Genomic DNA, 19,716 nt, shown 5'->3' on the forward strand with positions numbered 1-19,716 from the left:
TTACAGATGTGTTATCGAAACCAATCGCCTTCAGCTTATTCAGTAGAATTGAATGATTTACAGTGTCAAACCGCAATTTGGAGGTCCAGCATGACCATGCTGCAGTATTTGCCTGAGTACTACCTCACGTTTGATGTAGTCGGTCAAATACAGCAGAGTGGGATGTTCTGAAGACAGATTGGAATTGAAACAGCGGTTTTCGTTCTGTGAGGCAACTACTGATCTGTTTGTGAATTCATCTCGCTATAACATTTATGGAAGACATTAAAAAACTTTGATGACAAAAAAAAAACATTTATGGAAGAAAGGATGGGAACAGGGCGGTAGTTGGACGGTTCTAACTTGTTTCCTTTTTCATACAGAGGGATTACCCTCGGCTGTTTGAACTACTGATCTGTTTGTGAATTCATCTCGCTATAACATTTATGGAAGACATTAAAAAACTTTGATGACAAAAAAAAACATTTATGGAAGAAAGGATGGGAACAGGGCGGTAGTTGGACGGTTCTAATTTGTTTCCTTTTTCATACAGAGGGATTACTCTTGGCTGTTTGAATTCTTATGGGACGTGACAGTGATGGATACATTTGTAATGTGGGCTACCATGGGAGCAATAGAGAGAATCTGGTGGGGATGTTGTCATGGCCAGTGGCCTTGGTTGGCTGAGGGGCGATCCGTTTTTTTTTTAGGACATCTGCAGTTTTTCCTGATTTAACTGAGAACTCGCTAAGTGAACATTGTTCCATTAATGGCTTTTGTTTTTTAAGACTTGACTAAGTTTACATTTACTCCAAAGTCAATAAGTTACTGAACTTGCATGAATAATTCATTGTGGTTGGCTTAACATCATTGCACAATTAATAAGTCAGACGTCAGAAATCAATGGTTTCTCCAGGGGGCCAAGTTCACGTTCCACGGTCCTGTTCACGTTCCACGGTCCTGTCGGCCAACTACTTTGTTTTGATGAAAAGAAGCACATTAATAACAACGTGTCATGATGCAGTGAGTTGTTAGCTTGGAAATCAATTGTTTTCGGGAAGCAACGCCATCGTGTGATAGAGCATAAACTACAAAGAAAGAGAGAGAGAGATGGAGAGAGAGAGAGAGAGAGAGAGAGAGAGAGAGAGAGAGAGAGGCAGAGGCACATAGACAGAGAGAGAGAGAGAGAGAGAGAGAGAGAGAGAGAGAGAGAGAGGCACAGACAGAGGGGTGGTGGGGTTCACTCATATAAGTGCTCCATATAGAAACAGTGTTGTTTCCAAGTGTTCCGATCATGCCCTAAATAAAGCAACGCCAAGCGGAGGATGAATGAGTGTTGGGAGGGCTGGGTGGTCCTCCCCCAGTCCAACTCAACACTTATGGCTTATATAATAAGCTGCATATGTATGTGCGTGTATTTGTGTGTATGTGTGTATGTGTGCGTGCGTGCGTGCGTGCGTGCGTGCGTGTATGTATGTGTGTATGTGTGCGTGCGTGCGTGCGTGCGTGCGTGCGTGCGTTCGTGTACAGCATGCGTGTGACAGCACAGCTCATTACAGAACATCGTAAAAAGTCAGCAAATTGGTTGCAGCGAGCCAAATATGAAATGTTACAGGATTACAGGATTAGAGGCACAGCCCCGGTAACTGATCTTTAAACCACAGAGTGGTCAGTTTTCAAACTTTTTCGGGTCGAGGTCCAAGGACGCCCAAATTGATCAGAATTTGGCCGCGGACCCACCATCTGAAGAGGTCTTGTGCCAGAGATCCCGCAGAAGAGAAGATTTGTGTTAAGAAATGATTAGGTTTATTTTCAAAAATAGCAGATGTACAAGCTTGTAGCCCCTGGAACACCCCCTGGAACACCCCTGGTCCGCAGACCATACTGTGGGAACCAATGCTCTAGGGCCTAGAATGTAAAAAAGAATATGGACGAAGGGAGCCATGACCCATTGGTTGCTAGACCTGCTTTCAATCCACCATTTCAGCCAATTCAAATACACCACCTTGGAACAATGCAAAACAAAGCAACCCGGAAACCAACACTATTGGCTGAAACTTGCGAGGCCCGGGTCGTCACTCAGTAGAACCAGTAGAAGCCCCAGAAGCGTAGCCTACTTTATCATCAATTAAAAAATAAATAAAAAACATAATTTACAAGAACGCACATCATGATAATTGAAAGAAGACTTTACACTAGTAGCGACTGAAAGCATTTAGTATTCATGACAATGCTTACTGAGGTAATAAAACCAAGTGTAAAGTCCGCTCAAACACTCGTTGAGTTTAATGGCATGAACCGTCTTCTGCAACCAGCAGGAGGGGAAATAGTATCAACTTCTGGGCCATCAATGAGAACTGCAGCGTTTTAATTACTTCATACAGAACCGGGATCCTTGTCGCCTGCTTTAAGTCCAGTTTCAACTTCGAACATACAGTTGGAGGCCATCGATATTGTCCTTTTCTTTTTGCTGAGGTTTGCGTGATCTGCGCAAAAGGACAGTTAACCCATTTTGGGCGGGAACCCCTTTTGGTGTTTTAAACATTATGTTATAATTTAGCTATTGAAAAATAGCAGATCTACAAGCTCATAGCGCGCCACCGAGTGGCGCGCTACGAGCTTGTAGGTCTGCTATTTTTGAAAAATCGTGAAAATATTTATTTCAGAAAACTGGAGGATTTAGAAGGATTTTTTAAAAATGTTGAGGTCAGGCCTAAATGGGTCAAATGATAAGGGACAATATCGGTGGCACCCAACTGTAGCCGATCTACAAGGCACACAACTCGTCACATCTGCGAGGCGCCGTGGGCTTGCCTTGTTGATCGCCCTACGATCCTCCCCCCGTCGTACGCCAATGCATAAATCACGCATTAGGTCCAATTCAAAGGTGAATCCGTGACTTTTACATCCGTTGTCTCTCTCTCTCTCCCACCAGAGAGAACCGATCTGAGACGGTGGTTCAATCTGATGGTAGTGTCCAATCTGGTGCGCTGTCGGCTTCAAATAACTTTATTGGCATCGTCAACAGTTGGTACAGTAGGTGGTCTAAATTTCTCAAATGAAGAGTAATAACATACATGTACTACCGGTATACAAATAGGTTAATATAGCATTTTATGGATTGTAGCTTTTCTACACACATACTGTAGCGATAGCCTCAGTTCCACTCATCCAGCAGATGAATGATGCAGCACACACACACACACACACACACACACACACACACACACACACACACACACACACACACACACACACACACACACACACACACACACACACACACACACACACACACACACACACACACACGTGTGCACGTGCACACACAAATAACCCTGACACGCCCGTACATTATTGTTATGTTTATTACCGTTTGGTTTTATTGCTCTTGCTATTTTTATTGCTTTATTCCCACACCACTGGCGTTGTCACATTTAATAACGTGATTGTTTTGTTGATTTTATTGTAGTGCCGCATTGTTATTATTATTTACTGTTTTACAGACGGGGCTTTTTGTTGTACCGTGTTTTTACCCTTAAAGCAGCACTATGTGACTTTCCTCTTCTACCCTGGATTTAAGCCCGGTTTCTGTGCTGACATGTTTTACCATTGAGCTAATAGGGCCTGCCTGCTTGCTCAGGGGATGAATTGAATGTTGACCATCAGGTCAAAATTCGTGTCAGGTCCTGTGTCTCCAGGTCACTGGTCTCCTGTCCTGTGTCTCCAGGTCACTGGTCTACTGTCCTGTGTCCTGTCCTGTGTCTCCAGGTCACTGGTCTACTGTCCTGTCCTGTGTCTCCAGGTCACTGGTCTACTGTCCTGTGTCTCCAGGTCACTGGTCTACTGTCCTGTGTCTCCAGGTCACTGGTCTACTGTCCTGTGTCTACAGGTCCCTAGTGAGACAGACATGACCTTTGAAAATGTCATCACAAAGCGGGTTCAACTCGGGGTAGAAGACAAACAGTTACATAGTGCAGCTTTGATAGTGGAAATAGACCATCTAGAAGCTCACAACCCGTCGGAGCACGACGAGTTGTGTTACATTGTGTTGTGTCAATATGAAAATGTTTCAATATGGAAACAATTATGACAATTTATGCAACGATAATTGTGATATCTCAAATAATTGCGATTTAAGTGATTGTGTAATCATTTTGACAGGCCTAAAACACATGTTTTGGAATAGTGCTATACAAATCAAATGTATATAAATAACTATTATCTGATCCAAACTACCAGACTGACCAGCCAGCCTGCTGCTCCTTCCCTCCATCTTTACCCCCTGCTCTCTCTCTCTCTCTCTAGCGTAATGTGATCCCTGGCCTGGCTGCAGGGTCCAGAGCAGGGGGTCTGACACGGTCCTGACCCAATTAAGAGGCCCTGCTGCCAGATAATGATCCCTGATGCTTGGAGCCCTGGTCCTGTGTGGCCCTCTGCCTTGGACCTGTTTGATTGTACCCTGACTGGCTCGGTGTGTACCCTGTTTGGCCAAGTGATCATCATCGCATTAACACACTGCTACAGTAATGTAGCTGCAAACAACATAGGTATCGCCAAGATTCACAATTTTTTGTTTGTTTTTTCTGTCGTATTGCAAAGCTATGGTTAAAGTATCGCAGTGCAGATGTACCTGCAATATGTAAAATGAAGACCACCACAAAACAGCACCGTTTGCATCTCCAACACACGTGATGTTGATTCCCTTCCCCTATCCGTCCTATAAATTGTAAATGGTGCATTTATATAGCGCCTTCATACAAGTCGCTTCACGTAGATTGTCCATTACATTCACCCATTAACACACACATTCATACACCGATGGCGGAGGAAACCATACAAGGCACCAACCTGCTCACCGGGTGCCATTCATGTGTCTCAGGGTCTTGCTCAAGGACACATTGACTCTAACTCACTAACTCTGGGGGATCTAACTGGGAACCGGAAGGTTCCCAAGCGGCCACTGCCGCCCTGTATATCCTGTCTTCTCTCCTATACTGTATATTTTCCTGCATCATGTCTTCAGTCCTACATTCTGTCCTATATATCCAGTCTTATGTCTATAGCCTGCCCTCCCTTGATTGAATGTATTTCTTCATTACCATAAAAGAAACATCAATATAACATATCATAATGGTACATCTAATAAACACAAACATATAGTTCAACTACATCCCCAGGGTCTACATATAGACAGGAGAGAGGGTGATGAAGAGGAGAAAGGAGGCGAGAGTGTAGCAGAGAAGAGAGCCCTGTACAAAAGAAACCGATCCCAGATGATGAAAGATGGATAGATGGTTATGTGAGATAGAGAGACAGATGGACGGCGAGATCCAATGAGCGATCGGATCTCACTGTAGACCCCGCCGATCAATACGTCAATGGACAACACTTGTTCAGCATCGGCCAGGAGGACATATTAACCCCGCGCCACGCCGACCCTCCCCCGCTAAAACTTAATTTCCTCTCCCGGTCGGGAGACCAGATGCTGGCACATGGACGTCTGATGTAATGACCCGTGTCGGCGATGGACGATGATGATGAACGGCTCAATGTGACAATGTGACTAGAGATGTCCAATGATATCGGCCCCCCCGATATTAACGGGCCGATATCTAACTATGAATGTGTGTGTACAGTACGTACGTACGTGTGTACGTCTGTAATCCACGTAACTCGAAAATTGTTTGCCCCACCGACGTCAAATTAGACACACACGTTCCACACCACCACAGGGAGTGCAGTGACCGGTGTGTCGAGTCCGTCGGATAGCTGGTTTTCTAGAACCAGCACAAAAGCCTCTGCCCGGTCTCTGGACCCTGATCACCCCTATATCTCCATATATGGAGCTGTTGGGCCTGTTCTGACATCACAACACTTGGGCATGCCTGACACAGAACTCCGAATAAAGGGACAGAGAGACAGATACAGAAATCTCCATATATGGGCATAAAAGGGACACAGACAGATGGGTGGAACGGGTACTCTGACACGGGTACGACGGGTATTGCATAGCCGGGTGGGGCATGGATCTCCAACTTCCATCGTTCTACAGCCGGTCATAAAAATGTTAATATATTCCACGTCAGGCAATATGTGATGAGTTGCTGTCTCTAAAGAAGTGGTTCTCAAGCTTTTTTTTATTTCAAGGACCCCGAGTTTAGTAGGTTATTAAAGGCCACGGACCCCCATAACTCTGAGAGTGTACAAATGGAATGGTGTGTGTGTGTGTGTGTGTGTGTGTGTGTGTGTGTGTGTGTGTGTCATTGTTATGGTATTCATTGTCCAGGGTCCCCCAGAGGTCAATACGTGGCCCCTTTCCTTCCTTTCCCTCTACACCAAACATCTTGCGTGTGGCAAAGCCATGTTCAGCCAAGATATTTGTTATTTAGTCGTGAGCTTGTACATCTGCTATTTTAATGTGAAATGTTCGCCCCGACGTGACACGATGCCCAGAGAAGAGATGTTAAGGTTCAAGTGGCTAACAACACAGCCTGTCATTAAGATAGATTACATGGTTCACAGATAACAGCAGAACACTAGCACTACATGGAGAATGTCACCCCCTACTGGACAGCCTGTCCTCTCCACCACTCTCTTTCTCTCTCCATTTCTCTCCTGTCCTGTCTCCTTCTCTCTCCTATCATCTCTCCTGTCTCCTCCTCTTTCTCTCTCCTCTCTCCATTTCTCTCCTGTCCTGTCTCCTTCTCTCTCCTCTCATCTCTCCTGTCTCCTCCTCCTTCTCTCTCCTCCCCTCTCCCTTTCTCTCTCCTCTCTCCATTTCTCTCCTGTCCTGTCTCCATTCTCTCCTCTCATATCTCCTGTCTCCTCCTCTTTCTCTCTCCTCTCTCATTTCCTCTCTCCTTCTCTCTCCTCCCCTCTCCCTTTCTCTCTCCTCTCCTTCTCTCACAGTCATAATAGAAAAGTGTATGTGCGCACATACTGCACACACACACCCAGCAGACAGACATACGCATCCGTCCGAATCAAACGTGCACCGCAGGCGACACACTTGCACACATGAAAATATAAATACAACACATCAATGTTTGTTCTTCACATCTCACGAACACACACATCACTTTGTGGCTCGCTCGCTTCTAATTATGGCGCACGGCGCAGAGGCCACACACACACACACACACACACACACACATACACATACACATACACATACACATACACATACACACACACACACACACACACACAGTATTTCCGTCTGACTTAGGAATGTTCTACAAATAACACGCAGAACCACGCTGCTCATAAGCATCAGTTTGAAGCATTCATAGACGCCATTCATCAAAGAGAGTTGGAAGCACTCGGTCTGTCTCAAGTGACGGAGGCCAGATAGGGAGCAGAGGTCAGAGGTCATCACTGCATGCCATGCTGGCTCGTGGTGGACATTTTGGTCAGAAGTCCATTTTTTCCACAGACACATATACACAATGAGTGGACAATAAATAATATCACCAGAAAAACACAGCTATAGCCCCGAATGACCATAACAGGTCTGTAACTCTGAGAGTGTTCCAATGGAACCAAACGAATGACCACAACAGGTCTGTAACTCTGAGAGTGTTCCAATGGAACCAAACGAATGACTATAACATGTCTGTAACTCTGAGAGTGTTCCAATGGAACCAAACGAATGACCATAACAGGTCTGTAACTCTGAGAGTGTTCCAATGGAACCAAACGAATGACCATAACAGGTCTGTAACTCTGAGAGTGTTCCAATGGAACCAAACGAATGACCACAACAGGTCTGTAACTCTGAGAGTGTTCCAATGGAACCAAACGAATGACCATAACAGGTCTGTAACTCTGAGAGTGTTCCAATGGAACCAAACGGTGTGAATGACCACAACAGGTCTGTAACTCTGAGAGTGTTCCAATGGAACCAAACGGTGTGAATGACCACAACAGGTCTGTAACTCTGAGAGTGTTCCAATGGAACCAAACGAATGACCACAACAGGTCTGTAACTCTGAGAGTGTTCCAATGGAACCAAACGGTGTGAATGACCATAACAGGTCTGTAACTCTGAGAGTGTTCCAATGGAACCAAACGGTGTGAATGACCACAACAGGTCTGTAACTCTGAGAGTGTTCCAATGGAACCAAACGGGACACGGGGCTCTGAGCGCTTATTGTTGTTCCTCCCCCGATAAGATGGCCGACCCCGATATCACTGCGGCCCGCGGAGTTACTCACGCCACGGCGCTCGAAAACAAACAGACGTCCCTTCACTTCAGACATTTGTTCTGGTGGCCTGGAGGCTGGGAGGCTGGAGTGTGTGGCGGTGTGGCGGGGGTCTTTGGAGGGTGGGGGTGTCTCTGGGAACCAGTCCACTGTCTATTATATTATTATTCTATCTACTGTCCATTATCTGGGCCTTGATGTGGCCGTTAACAATGTGTTGTGCTGCTGCGGAGACCGTGGCACACTGTGTTGGGTCACTTCCTTCCTGCTCAGCGCTGAGAACCAAACGTGGGAGAGAGGCGCGCGAGAGAGAGAGAGAGAGAGAGAGAGAGAGAGAGAGACAGAGAGAGAGAGAGAGAGAGACAGAGAGAGAGAGAGACATGGACGCTTGTCAGCACTGAGCATAGTGCTTAATTTGTGTGCGCCGAAAATGGCCGATCTACAAGCTCACAGCGTGCCGCGGAGGCGACGTTGTGAGCTTGTAGATTGGACTAGGCCTCTCACAATGAAAGTCTGACCGCAGCTGAGTCAGTCTGTGTGTGTGTGCGCGTGCGTGTGTGTGAGAGAGAGAGAGAGAGAGAGAGAGAGAGAGAGAGAGAGAGCAACAGAGAGGTGAGCGTGGGAGAGTGTACTAATGTGAGGTGAGACACCTTGTGAATGGATGCAACACACACACACACACACACACACACACACACACACACACACACACACACACACACACACTAGCATTACCTAACACGCTAACGCTAACAGAGTGCTGGAACAATAAACTTCAGCTAAACTTCCTTGCTTTGTCTGCCCCCCCCACAGCCCCCCACCATACAACTTCACAAGACTGTTCACACACACGCACACACACACACACACACACACACACACACGCACACACACACACACACGGTTGTCGTTCCATTTTGCACATAAACACAGCGTTGCACACATACAGTAATGAGTTTCATGTGTGGGATAATATCGTCTGTGTTGGGTGGAAACCTCATATGTCCAAAACTGATACTACATGGTCAATGTAGTACATGTAGGTGCAGTGGATGCATTTGCAACTTCTGTGGACTACGTAGCTTGCATACAAGAAGGCACTGCTCAGCGGTGGAATCTACCACCAGCCGACGCTACCCGACGACCCCGTCTCCCGCAAACAGCTACCGGGAAGAGAGGCAATAGACCCGGCAGCCTTTCAGCGGCACAGTAGTATGTCCGCACGCTGTCGGAATAGCGTCTGTTGGACATCCATTCCAGGCCCACCAGAACAACTCTACAGAGAGAGCTTTAACACCAAGCAGCAGTCTAAGACTAAGAACTTTGTTTCCTCTGGTGATCTGGTGAACATGACCTACCCATGGACTGGCTGATTGTTGGAGGGTTTCCACATCGTGGGATGTCCAAAGGCAGAAAGACAGCTTAAAACATTGGCCGTCTCCGCTGCCATATATATGGCAGAGCAGCCGTTACTTAGCTCTGTGTCCATGGAGTGCCATGCGTGTATGCGTGCGTGTGTCATTACCGGGTATCCTGATGTAGGACCAGCCGTGTTGGGGGCGGATGGCCGTCACCCCCCCGGGACGGGCCGCGTGGAACGCTCCGGCCCTCGACAGCCAATCGGAAGCCAGCTCCGGGGAGCCGTACAGGAAGCAGTGCTTGGGGGCCACGCCCCCTCCCGCGCGGACCACCCGCCACTCGTACTCGGCGCTCCGGTCGTCACAGTAACGCTCCATGGGCGCCGTCGTCACCTAGGAAAGCACGCAGGGCGATTTGAAGCAGTGTTTGGCAAGCAGTGGATCCATGGTGACAATTTAACCCATTTGGACCAGAGAACTGATTCTACAAATTATGATCATACATCATCATCAAACATCACGTTCCGTGCTCAGCCAATCAGCTGATCAGATTCCGTGTTCATACACACATGCACACAACGCTGTTTTTGAGTGGTGCAAACCACTCCAACAACCAGCTTTGTCTGTATCTATGTTTGTGTCTATGTATGTGTGTACCTGTACGTGTGTGTACCTGTACGTGGGACCCAAAAAAATGAGCATGGTTACTATGGTCTGGTCACTGACATTACGTCAGACCACAGCTGATCAGGCTATATAAGACCTTGCACCACACGGGTGTGATCTTTTATTTATTATTTTATTGAGGGGCGCCAGGCCCTCCTATACACAGGTTTAATGTTTGTCTTTAATTCAATGTTTGTTTTGTAAACGCATTGACAATGAAGGGAAGATTTACGTCATAATGTGTCATTTACGTCATATTGTCTCTTTGTTGTTAATGGCGTTTAATGTTTGTGTTACATCACCATTACATCACCTAATCAACATGAGTTAGACTTTAATATATTAGCGCCCCTCACTTCACACGACCCATCCCCCACCCCATCCCCCACCCCACAGGTTGAACAGCATGGACAGGAAGGATAATAGGCAAACAAAAAAGATCACACCTGTGTGAACTGAGTGGTGCGACGTCACACACTAACCATAGCAACCATGCTCACCCGTACGTGGCCCCACGTACAGGTACACACATACATAGACACATACATACAGACAAAGCTGGTTATTGGAGTGGTTTGCACCACTCAAAAATTATAATACAGCAAAAAAGCTAGAGCAAAACAGGTTCATACACACATGCACAAAAGCTGAGCGTAGGCGGGGCTGGCGCACCTCAAACTATTATAACTTTGGTTTACGGTGGTATGTTCTTTCTCGAGTATGGATACGCAGGTGTGACTGCAGTTGACCCGACTGATTGAAGCTCTTGTCACACTGTTTGCAGTGGTATGGTTTTTCTCCACTGTGGAGACGCAGGTGAGTCTTAAGACTATCTAACCGACCAAAACTCTTCTCACACTGTTTACAGTGGTATGGTTTTTCTCCAGTGTGGATACGCTGGTGTTTCTGTAGATCGGCTAAGCGACTGAAACTCTTTTTACAGTTTTTACAGTCGAAAGGTTTTTCTCCACTGTGGAGATACAGGTGAGACTTAAGTCTATCTAACCGACCAAAACTCTTCTCACACCGTTTACACTGGTATGGTTTTTCTCCACTGTGAAGACGCAGGTGTATCACTAGATTATCTAACCGACTGAAACTCTTGTCACACTGTTTACAGTGGTAAGGTTTTTCTCCGGTGTGGATACGCATGTGTTTCTGTAGATCGGCTAAGCGACTGAATCTCGTTAAACACTCTTTACATTCGAAAGGTTTTTCTCCAGTGTGGATACGCAGGTGTGACTGCAGCAGACTTGACCGATTGAAGCTCTTGTCACACTGTTTGCAGTGGTATGGCTTTTCTCCAGTATGGATACGAAGGTGTGACTTCACGTCTCCCACCTGAGCCACATTCTTGATAAACTGTTGACGACCGTCATATTTTGGTCCATCCGTGTCTCCTTGTTTCTGGCTGGCTACATTGCTGTTGATTTGCTGAGAGGCGGCTGAGGGCATCTGTTCATTCCTCAGCGTTTGGCAGTAGAGGTCGTTGTGGCTCCTCTTCAGGTGTCGAGGGAGGAAGGTGGAGGAACAGGCAAATGGGCACTCGGAACAGGAGACCCGAGTCTGGACATATTGGGACTCACTCCTTCCTTCCATCGTCAAATCCGATACTATATATGGACTGTGATGGGGCTGAGGGTTTTGGTTCCTCTCTGGGGGTTGTCCTTTATTTTATATTACTCTCTCCCTCTTCTCCGTCCGTCCCTCTCCTCAGTCTGTATCTAAGCCTTAGGTAGACAAAAGTCTACACTTCGCACTGAGATGAAGTGAAAACGACAGTTCACACTTTATGAAGGCAGACGAGGAGCTGAGGTCTGACGTCACACACAACATAAACCGTTGCAGTGCAAGCCTGGAAACGATGACCAGCGCAGGCCGTCCATGTTTGAGCGAATTGTCTACACTATGACATAATCAATTATGATGACATCGCCATGACTGCAAAGATCATAGAAGCCATGCCGATCGGTGTGAAACCTCCCCTCATTTTCATCAAATCTGCCTCATAGTGACGACGCTATTAATCCTCCATTTTGGGCGGGAACCCCTTTTGGTGTTAGCATTATGTTATGCTTTAGCTATTGAAAAATAGCAGATCTACAAGCTCATAGCGCGCTACGAACTTGTAGGTCTGCTATTTTTGAAAAATCGAAGAACGACTGACATAGAAACATAGCTTTTTCAGAAAACTGTCAGGATGTAGAAGACATTTTTAGAATCTGATCTCAGCTCAAAATGGGTTAACTTCCATTGACATCCCTGGACCTCAGACCAAGGGTGCTCCAGGGGGCGACAATGGCAGTCAAGTGTTGTTTTGGTCTGACGTCACACACTGTATAAACCGTCGCAGTGCAAGCCTAGAAATGATAACAACTAGCGGAGAGGGTATACGGCTCGGTGAGCTAAGGCTTGCTCCACTGCTTTTTACAGATGATGTGTTCCTGACGGCGCCATCGGTCCAACACCTTCAGCTCTCACTGGACCGGTTCGCAGTCGAGTGTACGGCGGCTGGGATGAGTATCAGCATCTCCAAATCTGAGTCTCAGCTAAATTATGGATTGTGCAGTCCGGGTAGGTAATGATACATTACCCCAGGTGAAGGAGTTTAACCCATTCAGGGCGGGAACCCCTTTTGGTGTTTTAAGCATCATGTTATACTTTAGATATTGAAAAATAGCAGATCTACAAGCTTGTGGCTTGTAGATCTGCTATTTTGGAAAAATCGTGAAAGTGTGGCGCAAATATTTGAATATTATATTGTTTCAGAGCGACCGTTTTTAACTCATATCTTTGCTTCTGGGGGTCCCTGGATGGAACAACATATTTTCAGGTTGGCGGCCAATTACATATCATTTTTGGGGTCCTTGACGTGAAATAGTTTGAGAACCACTGATATAGAAACATGAGATTTTTCAGAAAACTGTCGTCCTCAGGTCTAAACGGGTTAAGTATCTTGGGGTCTGAGGGGTGAGGAGTGAGTGGGGGACGGAGAAGGAGATCAGCCGGAGAATCGGAGCAGCAGGGGGCGGTATTGCAGTCGCTGTACCGCACTGCAGTGACGAAAAGAGAGCTGAGCCAGAAGGCAAAGCTCTCTGTCTACCGAGCAATCTTAGTATAAAAACTAAATAGTATAAAAACTAGTCAAACATTGGCCAAATTGTCAAATAATCTAAGAAAGAGGCAACAATTTTGAAAATAGCCGATAGTTCTTCAATAATAGAAAACAGAAAATACACTAGTATAGAGCCCTGAGGGACTCCGGTCAACCATAAGTGGTTAAAGATGAGGTTCAGGTCAGGAGGAGCGTTTGGTGATGAGGACATGCTGAGCACGGCATTCTTCTGACCACTCAAGGCGACCCTACCGGTGTCATAACCACATTGATGTGTATTGTGTTCTCCATTGATCCGTTTGTCCTTCTCTATAGATCTGTATATTGTTCTGCATTGTTTGTATTCCGTTCTCTATTGATGTGAGGGGTCTGTGTTGTCCACTTGAACGCTAGCGTCCCTATTCCGTGCAATGCATGTCATCGCGTCTATAGCAGATCTACAAGCACACAACGTGTTGTGAGCAAAGCATGCAGAGCTGCTATTTCTGGCGAAGGTATGGTAGGAATAGGAATTTTGAGGACGGTTAAAAGGTTAAGGTTAGGTTAGGACAACAGGAGAAACAATGTTTTGATGTCCCCACAAAGATAGTAAGACAAACACGAGTGCGTGTGCGCGCGTGGTGTGTAAACATGTAGAGGAGCTCAGCAGTATCAAACTGTGCAGTGAGGCCTTTTTAGAAACCGTTTGTTTTAATACAGCTGGAGACACTGCTGGATAGTAACCCTACACACACAAGCACACACACGCACGAGCACGCGCACGCACTCACACACACTCACACTCACACTCACACACACGCACACGCACAACTGCATTACTATACTTGTGTGGACATGAATGTTTTAGGCGATTTAACTTTTTTTTATTTTTAACCCATTTTGACCATTTTTCAAAAATAGCAGACGTACAAGCACGTAGCGCGCCACTCGGTGGCGCGCTACGAGCTTGTAGATCTGCTATTTTTCAATAGCTAAAGCAAAACATAATGCTAACACCAAAAGGGGTTCCCGCCCAAAATGGGTTAAACAAATTCCCATATAAGCCCCACACCGACAATAGATGATCTACAAGCTCTGCTTATTTCCGGTATACAAATCTGGCGTGCAGCTAAGTATAAATCAGGCATGAGTCCAAGCCCAAACCCTCTAAACTAACCAACCTCTAAACGGAATCTTTTCTCTTAATTGTAAGCCTAACTTCCCAGATGTTTAACCATAAAAAACAACGATTTATCTTGCGAGGACCAGGAATATTGTCCTCACAATACACCAATGTTTTCTTAGCTTTAATTCTAACAGACTCTACGCACACTAAAGAGCATTCTTCGGCACATTTGAGTGCTGCTACAGTACGTTTGTGCAAAATAACTTTTTCTTCAATTCTACAATATCTATTATTATAATATATGAGGTTCACATGCCTTCAGGGCGCTCACATCTAGCGCCACAAATAATAATACAAAATAGGAAAATTAAAGGACTAAATAAATAATAAGCAGAAATGGTAGGGCGCCATGTCAATATCGCTCAATAGCGTGGCGCAACGCTGAAGTGCGTTAGAGCTGGTGACTAGTATAGTGATGTGTGATAATTAGAGATGTAATGGGCACAAACAATAGCAATGCAAAGTGGGAAGTGGGTGCAGTGATAACGGTTTCGCGATAACCCTACTTCTGAGCAGTGGTTCTCAAAGTGTGGTTTCATGAATGTGCCTGATCACTTCTCTTAGGAAATCAATGTAAAATGACAGATAAAAGCCAGAAATGATGTGTGGTTCTCAATGTGTGGTTCTCAATCATTTGCGGGAAAGTTCTAGGGATGTTTGGCCCTGACACACACACACACACACACACACACACACACACACACACACACACACACACACACACACACACACACACACACACACACACACACACACACACACACACACACACACACACACACACACACACACACACACACAGAGAGAGAGAGAGAGAGAGAGAGAGAGAGAGAGAGAGAGAGAGTCATGTCTCACCCTGGGCGTAGCGGTGAGCAGGAACTTGGGTGGTTGTGAGGGCCGACAGGATCTCAGGGTGACCGAGTCGCCGTCGTGGATCAGCTCGTCAGTGTGGCCCACTGCACCTGGACTGTACGCTGTGAACAACAACCCCTGCACACAACGCACACACCCACACCCACACACACACACACACACACACACACACACACACACACAATGTTAATATGGGTTCGATAAAAAAAAACATGGTTGTAAATATTCAAAAAAGTGAAAGTGAAATATGCAACACATCCCTTTTAAATGAGTGAAGATGTGTTCCATCAATATCACGACGTTGTCGTCGGGCAGAAACCTCTTATCTCCATATTTTAACTTGTTAAGTTTTGTTTTGTTGGTGTTAATCAGATGTAGGCTTGAACTGAACAGAATCTCTCAGAGAGTGTACAAATAGTTACAAATGATGTTACAAAGGTACACTTTTGTACACTCTCAGAGTTGCACACCAGTACAGGGCCATTTGTACACACTCAAGGACACTTTGAGACCCACTGGTGTAGCAGACTGTTTCCAGTGAGCCAACATGCACAATAGCAGCACCATGACTCTGTTTGACCAGAATGGAACAGAGCCTTCATTATCAGCGCCGGTAACACCGGAAGAGCCCCATGTTCTTTCCAAAATGGTGTGCGCGCAACTGTGCATAGAGCCCATTCACAAAGATATTTGGAGAATTGAGCTCCTTGGCCTGCTGGCAAATAATATGAGACAGATCTGTGTAGCAGTTTACACGATTAGCTGCGGAAAGTCCGAAACACGCTCCAGGTAGAGACAATGAACTGGTATGAAAGCCATTTAGATCACAGCACCGAGGAGGCCTTGGAACCAATCACATCTCCACTGTGTGTTTATGTCAATGGTTCGCTAACGCTATTATCTCAAGAAACCCCTGATCTTGTGTGATATTATAAACCAGTGGTTTTCAACCCTTTTCATATCAAGGTCCATTACTTATTGGGCATTTGAGCCACAGACCACCATTTGATGAGATTTAGCCTCTCAGACCCGAAACTAAATAACTATTTTGTTATCGTTGGATAAGACTCTTCAGAGCGCCATTGAGAGAGTCTTTGAGAGAGTTAAATGAAACCAAATGGACCAGTATGGGTCCATTTGGTTTTTATGCTCCACAAATCTAGAACAAACTCCCAGGAAACTGTAGGTCTGCTGCTGCCAACGAAATAACTTGTTTTGTTTGACGCTGCCTTTGATCCTTTCTCTTCTGCACGGTAATTGTATCTGTTTTTTGTTTGTTTTTTACTTATTTTGTTTAACTGTATCCTAATGTCATCTGTGTTTTCTTTGCTTACAGTTTTGTCTAAAGCACATTGAATTGCCTTGTTGAAATATTACAAATGTAACCAAATGGACCCGTAAGATTTCATTTCTGCTCTCAAGAGTGTATAAGAGTGTAACCGTTTATACATTTTGTACACTCTCAAGAATTGCACACCTGTAAGGGTCCATTTGGAACCCCCTCAAGGAACCCAGAGGGTCCCGGGATCCCACTTTGAGGACCACTGGTGTATGTGTGGTCTACCAAAACTACAGGAACGTACAGTACGGTACGGTACAGTACAGTACAGTACAGTACAGTACAGTACAGTACAGTACAGTACAGTACAGTACAGTACAGTACAGTACAGTACTGTACTGTACTGTACTGTACGTCCGTTTGGACGGCAGCCTACATCACGTTATGTAAAATGACAGATAAAAGCCAGAAATGATGTATGTGGTTCTAAAACATTTGCGGGATAAATGCCAGAAATATGATTGGATTATCTATATCTATTCTGATACTAGTTTTCTGTGCGCTGTGCATACGACATGTTTTCTTTGCGCTGTGCATACGACATGTTTTCTGTGCGCTGTGCATACAACATGTTTTCTGTGCACTGTGCGTACAACATGTTTTCTGTGCACTGTGCATACGACATGTTTTCTGTGCGCTGTGCATACGACATGTTTTCTGTGCGCTGTGCATACGACATGTTTTCTGTGCGCTGTGCGTACGACATGTTTTCTGTGCGCTGTGCATACGACATGTTTTCTGTGCATACGACATGTTTTCTGTGCATACGACATGTTTTCTGTGCGCTGTGCGTACAACATGTTTTCTGTGCGCTGTGCGTACAACATGTTTTCTGTGCGCTGTGCGTACAACATGTTTTCTGTGCGCTGTGCGTACGACATGTTTTCTGTGCGCTGTGCGTACGACATGTTTTCTGTGCGCTGTGCGTAAGACATGTTTTCTGTGCGCTGTGCGTAAGACATGTTTTCTGTGCGCTGTGCATACGACATGTTTTCTGTGCGCTGTGCGTAAGACATGTTTTCTGTGCGCTGTGCGTACGACATGTTTTTCTGATTAAACGTCTAAATGTTAAAACTATCCAACCTGATGATTCATGCTATAGCTATGGAGGATAAATGGTGCAGAACGACTATAGACCAGAAACATGATAGATAAACAGTGCCACCTAGAGGCGGAGCTGGACACATAGCACCTTCTCTGACGGACCACACACGCGCACACGCACGCACGCACGCACGCACGCACGCACGCACGCACGCACGCACGCACGCACGCACGCACGCACGCACGCACGCACGCACGCACGCACGCACGCACGCACGCACGCACACACACACACACACACACACACACACACACACACACACACACACACACACACACACACACACACACACACACACACACACACACACACACACACACACACACACACACACACACACACACACACACACACACACACCTCCAAATTCGATACAATGTCACGTTATGTAAAATGACAGATAAAAGCCAGAAATGATGTATGTGGTTCTAAAACATTTGCGGGATAAATGCCAGAAATATGATTGGATTATCTATATCTATTCTGATACTAGTTTTCTGTGCGCTGTGCATACGACATGTTTTCTTTGCGCTGTGCATACGACATGTTTTCTGTGCGCTGTGCATACAACATGTTTTCTGTGCACTGTGCGTACAACATGTTTTCTGTGCACTGTGCATACGACATGTTTTCTGTGCGCTGTGCATACGACATGTTTTCTGTGCGCTGTGCATACGACATGTTTTCTGTGCGCTGTGCGTACGACATGTTTTCTGTGCGCTGTGCATACGACATGTTTTCTGTGCATACGACATGTTTTCTGTGCATACGACATGTTTTCTGTGCGCTGTGCGTACAACATGTTTTCTGTGCGCTGTGCGTACAACATGTTTTCTGTGCGCTGTGCGTACAACATGTTTTCTGTGCGCTGTGCGTACGACATGTTTTCTGTGCGCTGTGCGTACGACATGTTTTCTGTGCGCTGTGCGTAAGACATGTTTTCTGTGCGCTGTGCGTAAGACATGTTTTCTGTGCGCTGTGCATACGACATGTTTTCTGTGCGCTGTGCGTAAGACATGTTTTCTGTGCGCTGTGCGTACGACATGTTTTTCTGATTAAACGTCTAAATGTTAAAACTATCCAACCTGATGATTCATGCTATAGCTATGGAGGATAAATGGTGCAGAACGACTATAGACCAGAAACATGATAGATAAACAGTGCCACCTAGAGGCGGAGCTGGACACATAGCACCTTCTCTGACGGACCACACACGCGCACACGCACGCACGCACGCACGCACGCACGCACTCTGACATGAATGAATGAATGAATGAATGAATGAATGAATGAATGAATGAATGAATGAATGAATACATAAAAATCTATTTTAATATCATGGCATTAAAAATTGTGATATATCCATGAATCAATGTTTTTGCCCACTCCTGGTGTGCGTGCGTGCGTGTGCTGACCTGAAGCAGAGTGCTGGTGTGTGTGCTGGGGCTGCTGGTGGGCCGGTCAGGCCACAGGATGAGGTCTCTACGACAGAGGAACGTCCTCCTGGGCGCCCCTCCTCCTCCTCCTCCTCCTCCTCCTCCACACTCTGTCTCCGTCTCCGCAGGGCTGAACAGGCGTCCCTGGTGGAGCCGGTACGCTGCTTTCAGAGACAGGAAAAGAGCTAACCACCTGAGAGAGAGAGAGAGAGAGAGAGAGAGAGAGAGAGAGAGAGAGAGCTTCCATCAATCACTGAATTCTGCAGTGTGTTGTTTTTGAATAATGACTAAATAACAGACCGCTATATAGTCAAAAGCTCAGAGCACCTGGGCTCATATATCAATCTGCATCTCTTTGGCAGCTACTGTATGTACACATGGCTCTCAAGAATGTTGTTTGAAAACATTTGAAGCGAGACATAGGCAATGCCATAACCAAATAGTGAATCTATTTTATCAACATTTCGCGTTCT

General features: G+C 45.8%; 1 protein-coding gene across 4 annotated transcripts in view; it reads right to left on the reverse strand.

Moving 5' to 3' along the window:
* Positions 1–19,716, reverse strand: part of ino80 (INO80 complex ATPase subunit) — an 85,817-nt gene that overhangs the window by 36,304 nt on the left and 29,797 nt on the right. For all 4 annotated transcript variants that reach the window (XM_079527078.1, XM_079527077.1, XM_079527075.1 and 1 more), the window contains exons 25-27: positions 19,223–19,436; positions 15,346–15,480; positions 9,712–9,937 (exon numbers count right to left, since the gene is read on the reverse strand). In XM_079527078.1, coding sequence (XP_079383204.1) covers positions 9,712–9,937; positions 15,346–15,480; positions 19,223–19,436 — 575 coding nt within the window. The remainder of the gene's footprint in view (positions 1–9,711; positions 9,938–15,345; positions 15,481–19,222; positions 19,437–19,716) is intronic.

Source organism: Electrona antarctica, assembly GCF_951216825.1.
Source record: "Electrona antarctica genome assembly, chromosome: 17".
Classification (NCBI taxonomy): Eukaryota; Metazoa; Chordata; class Actinopteri; order Myctophiformes; family Myctophidae; genus Electrona; species Electrona antarctica.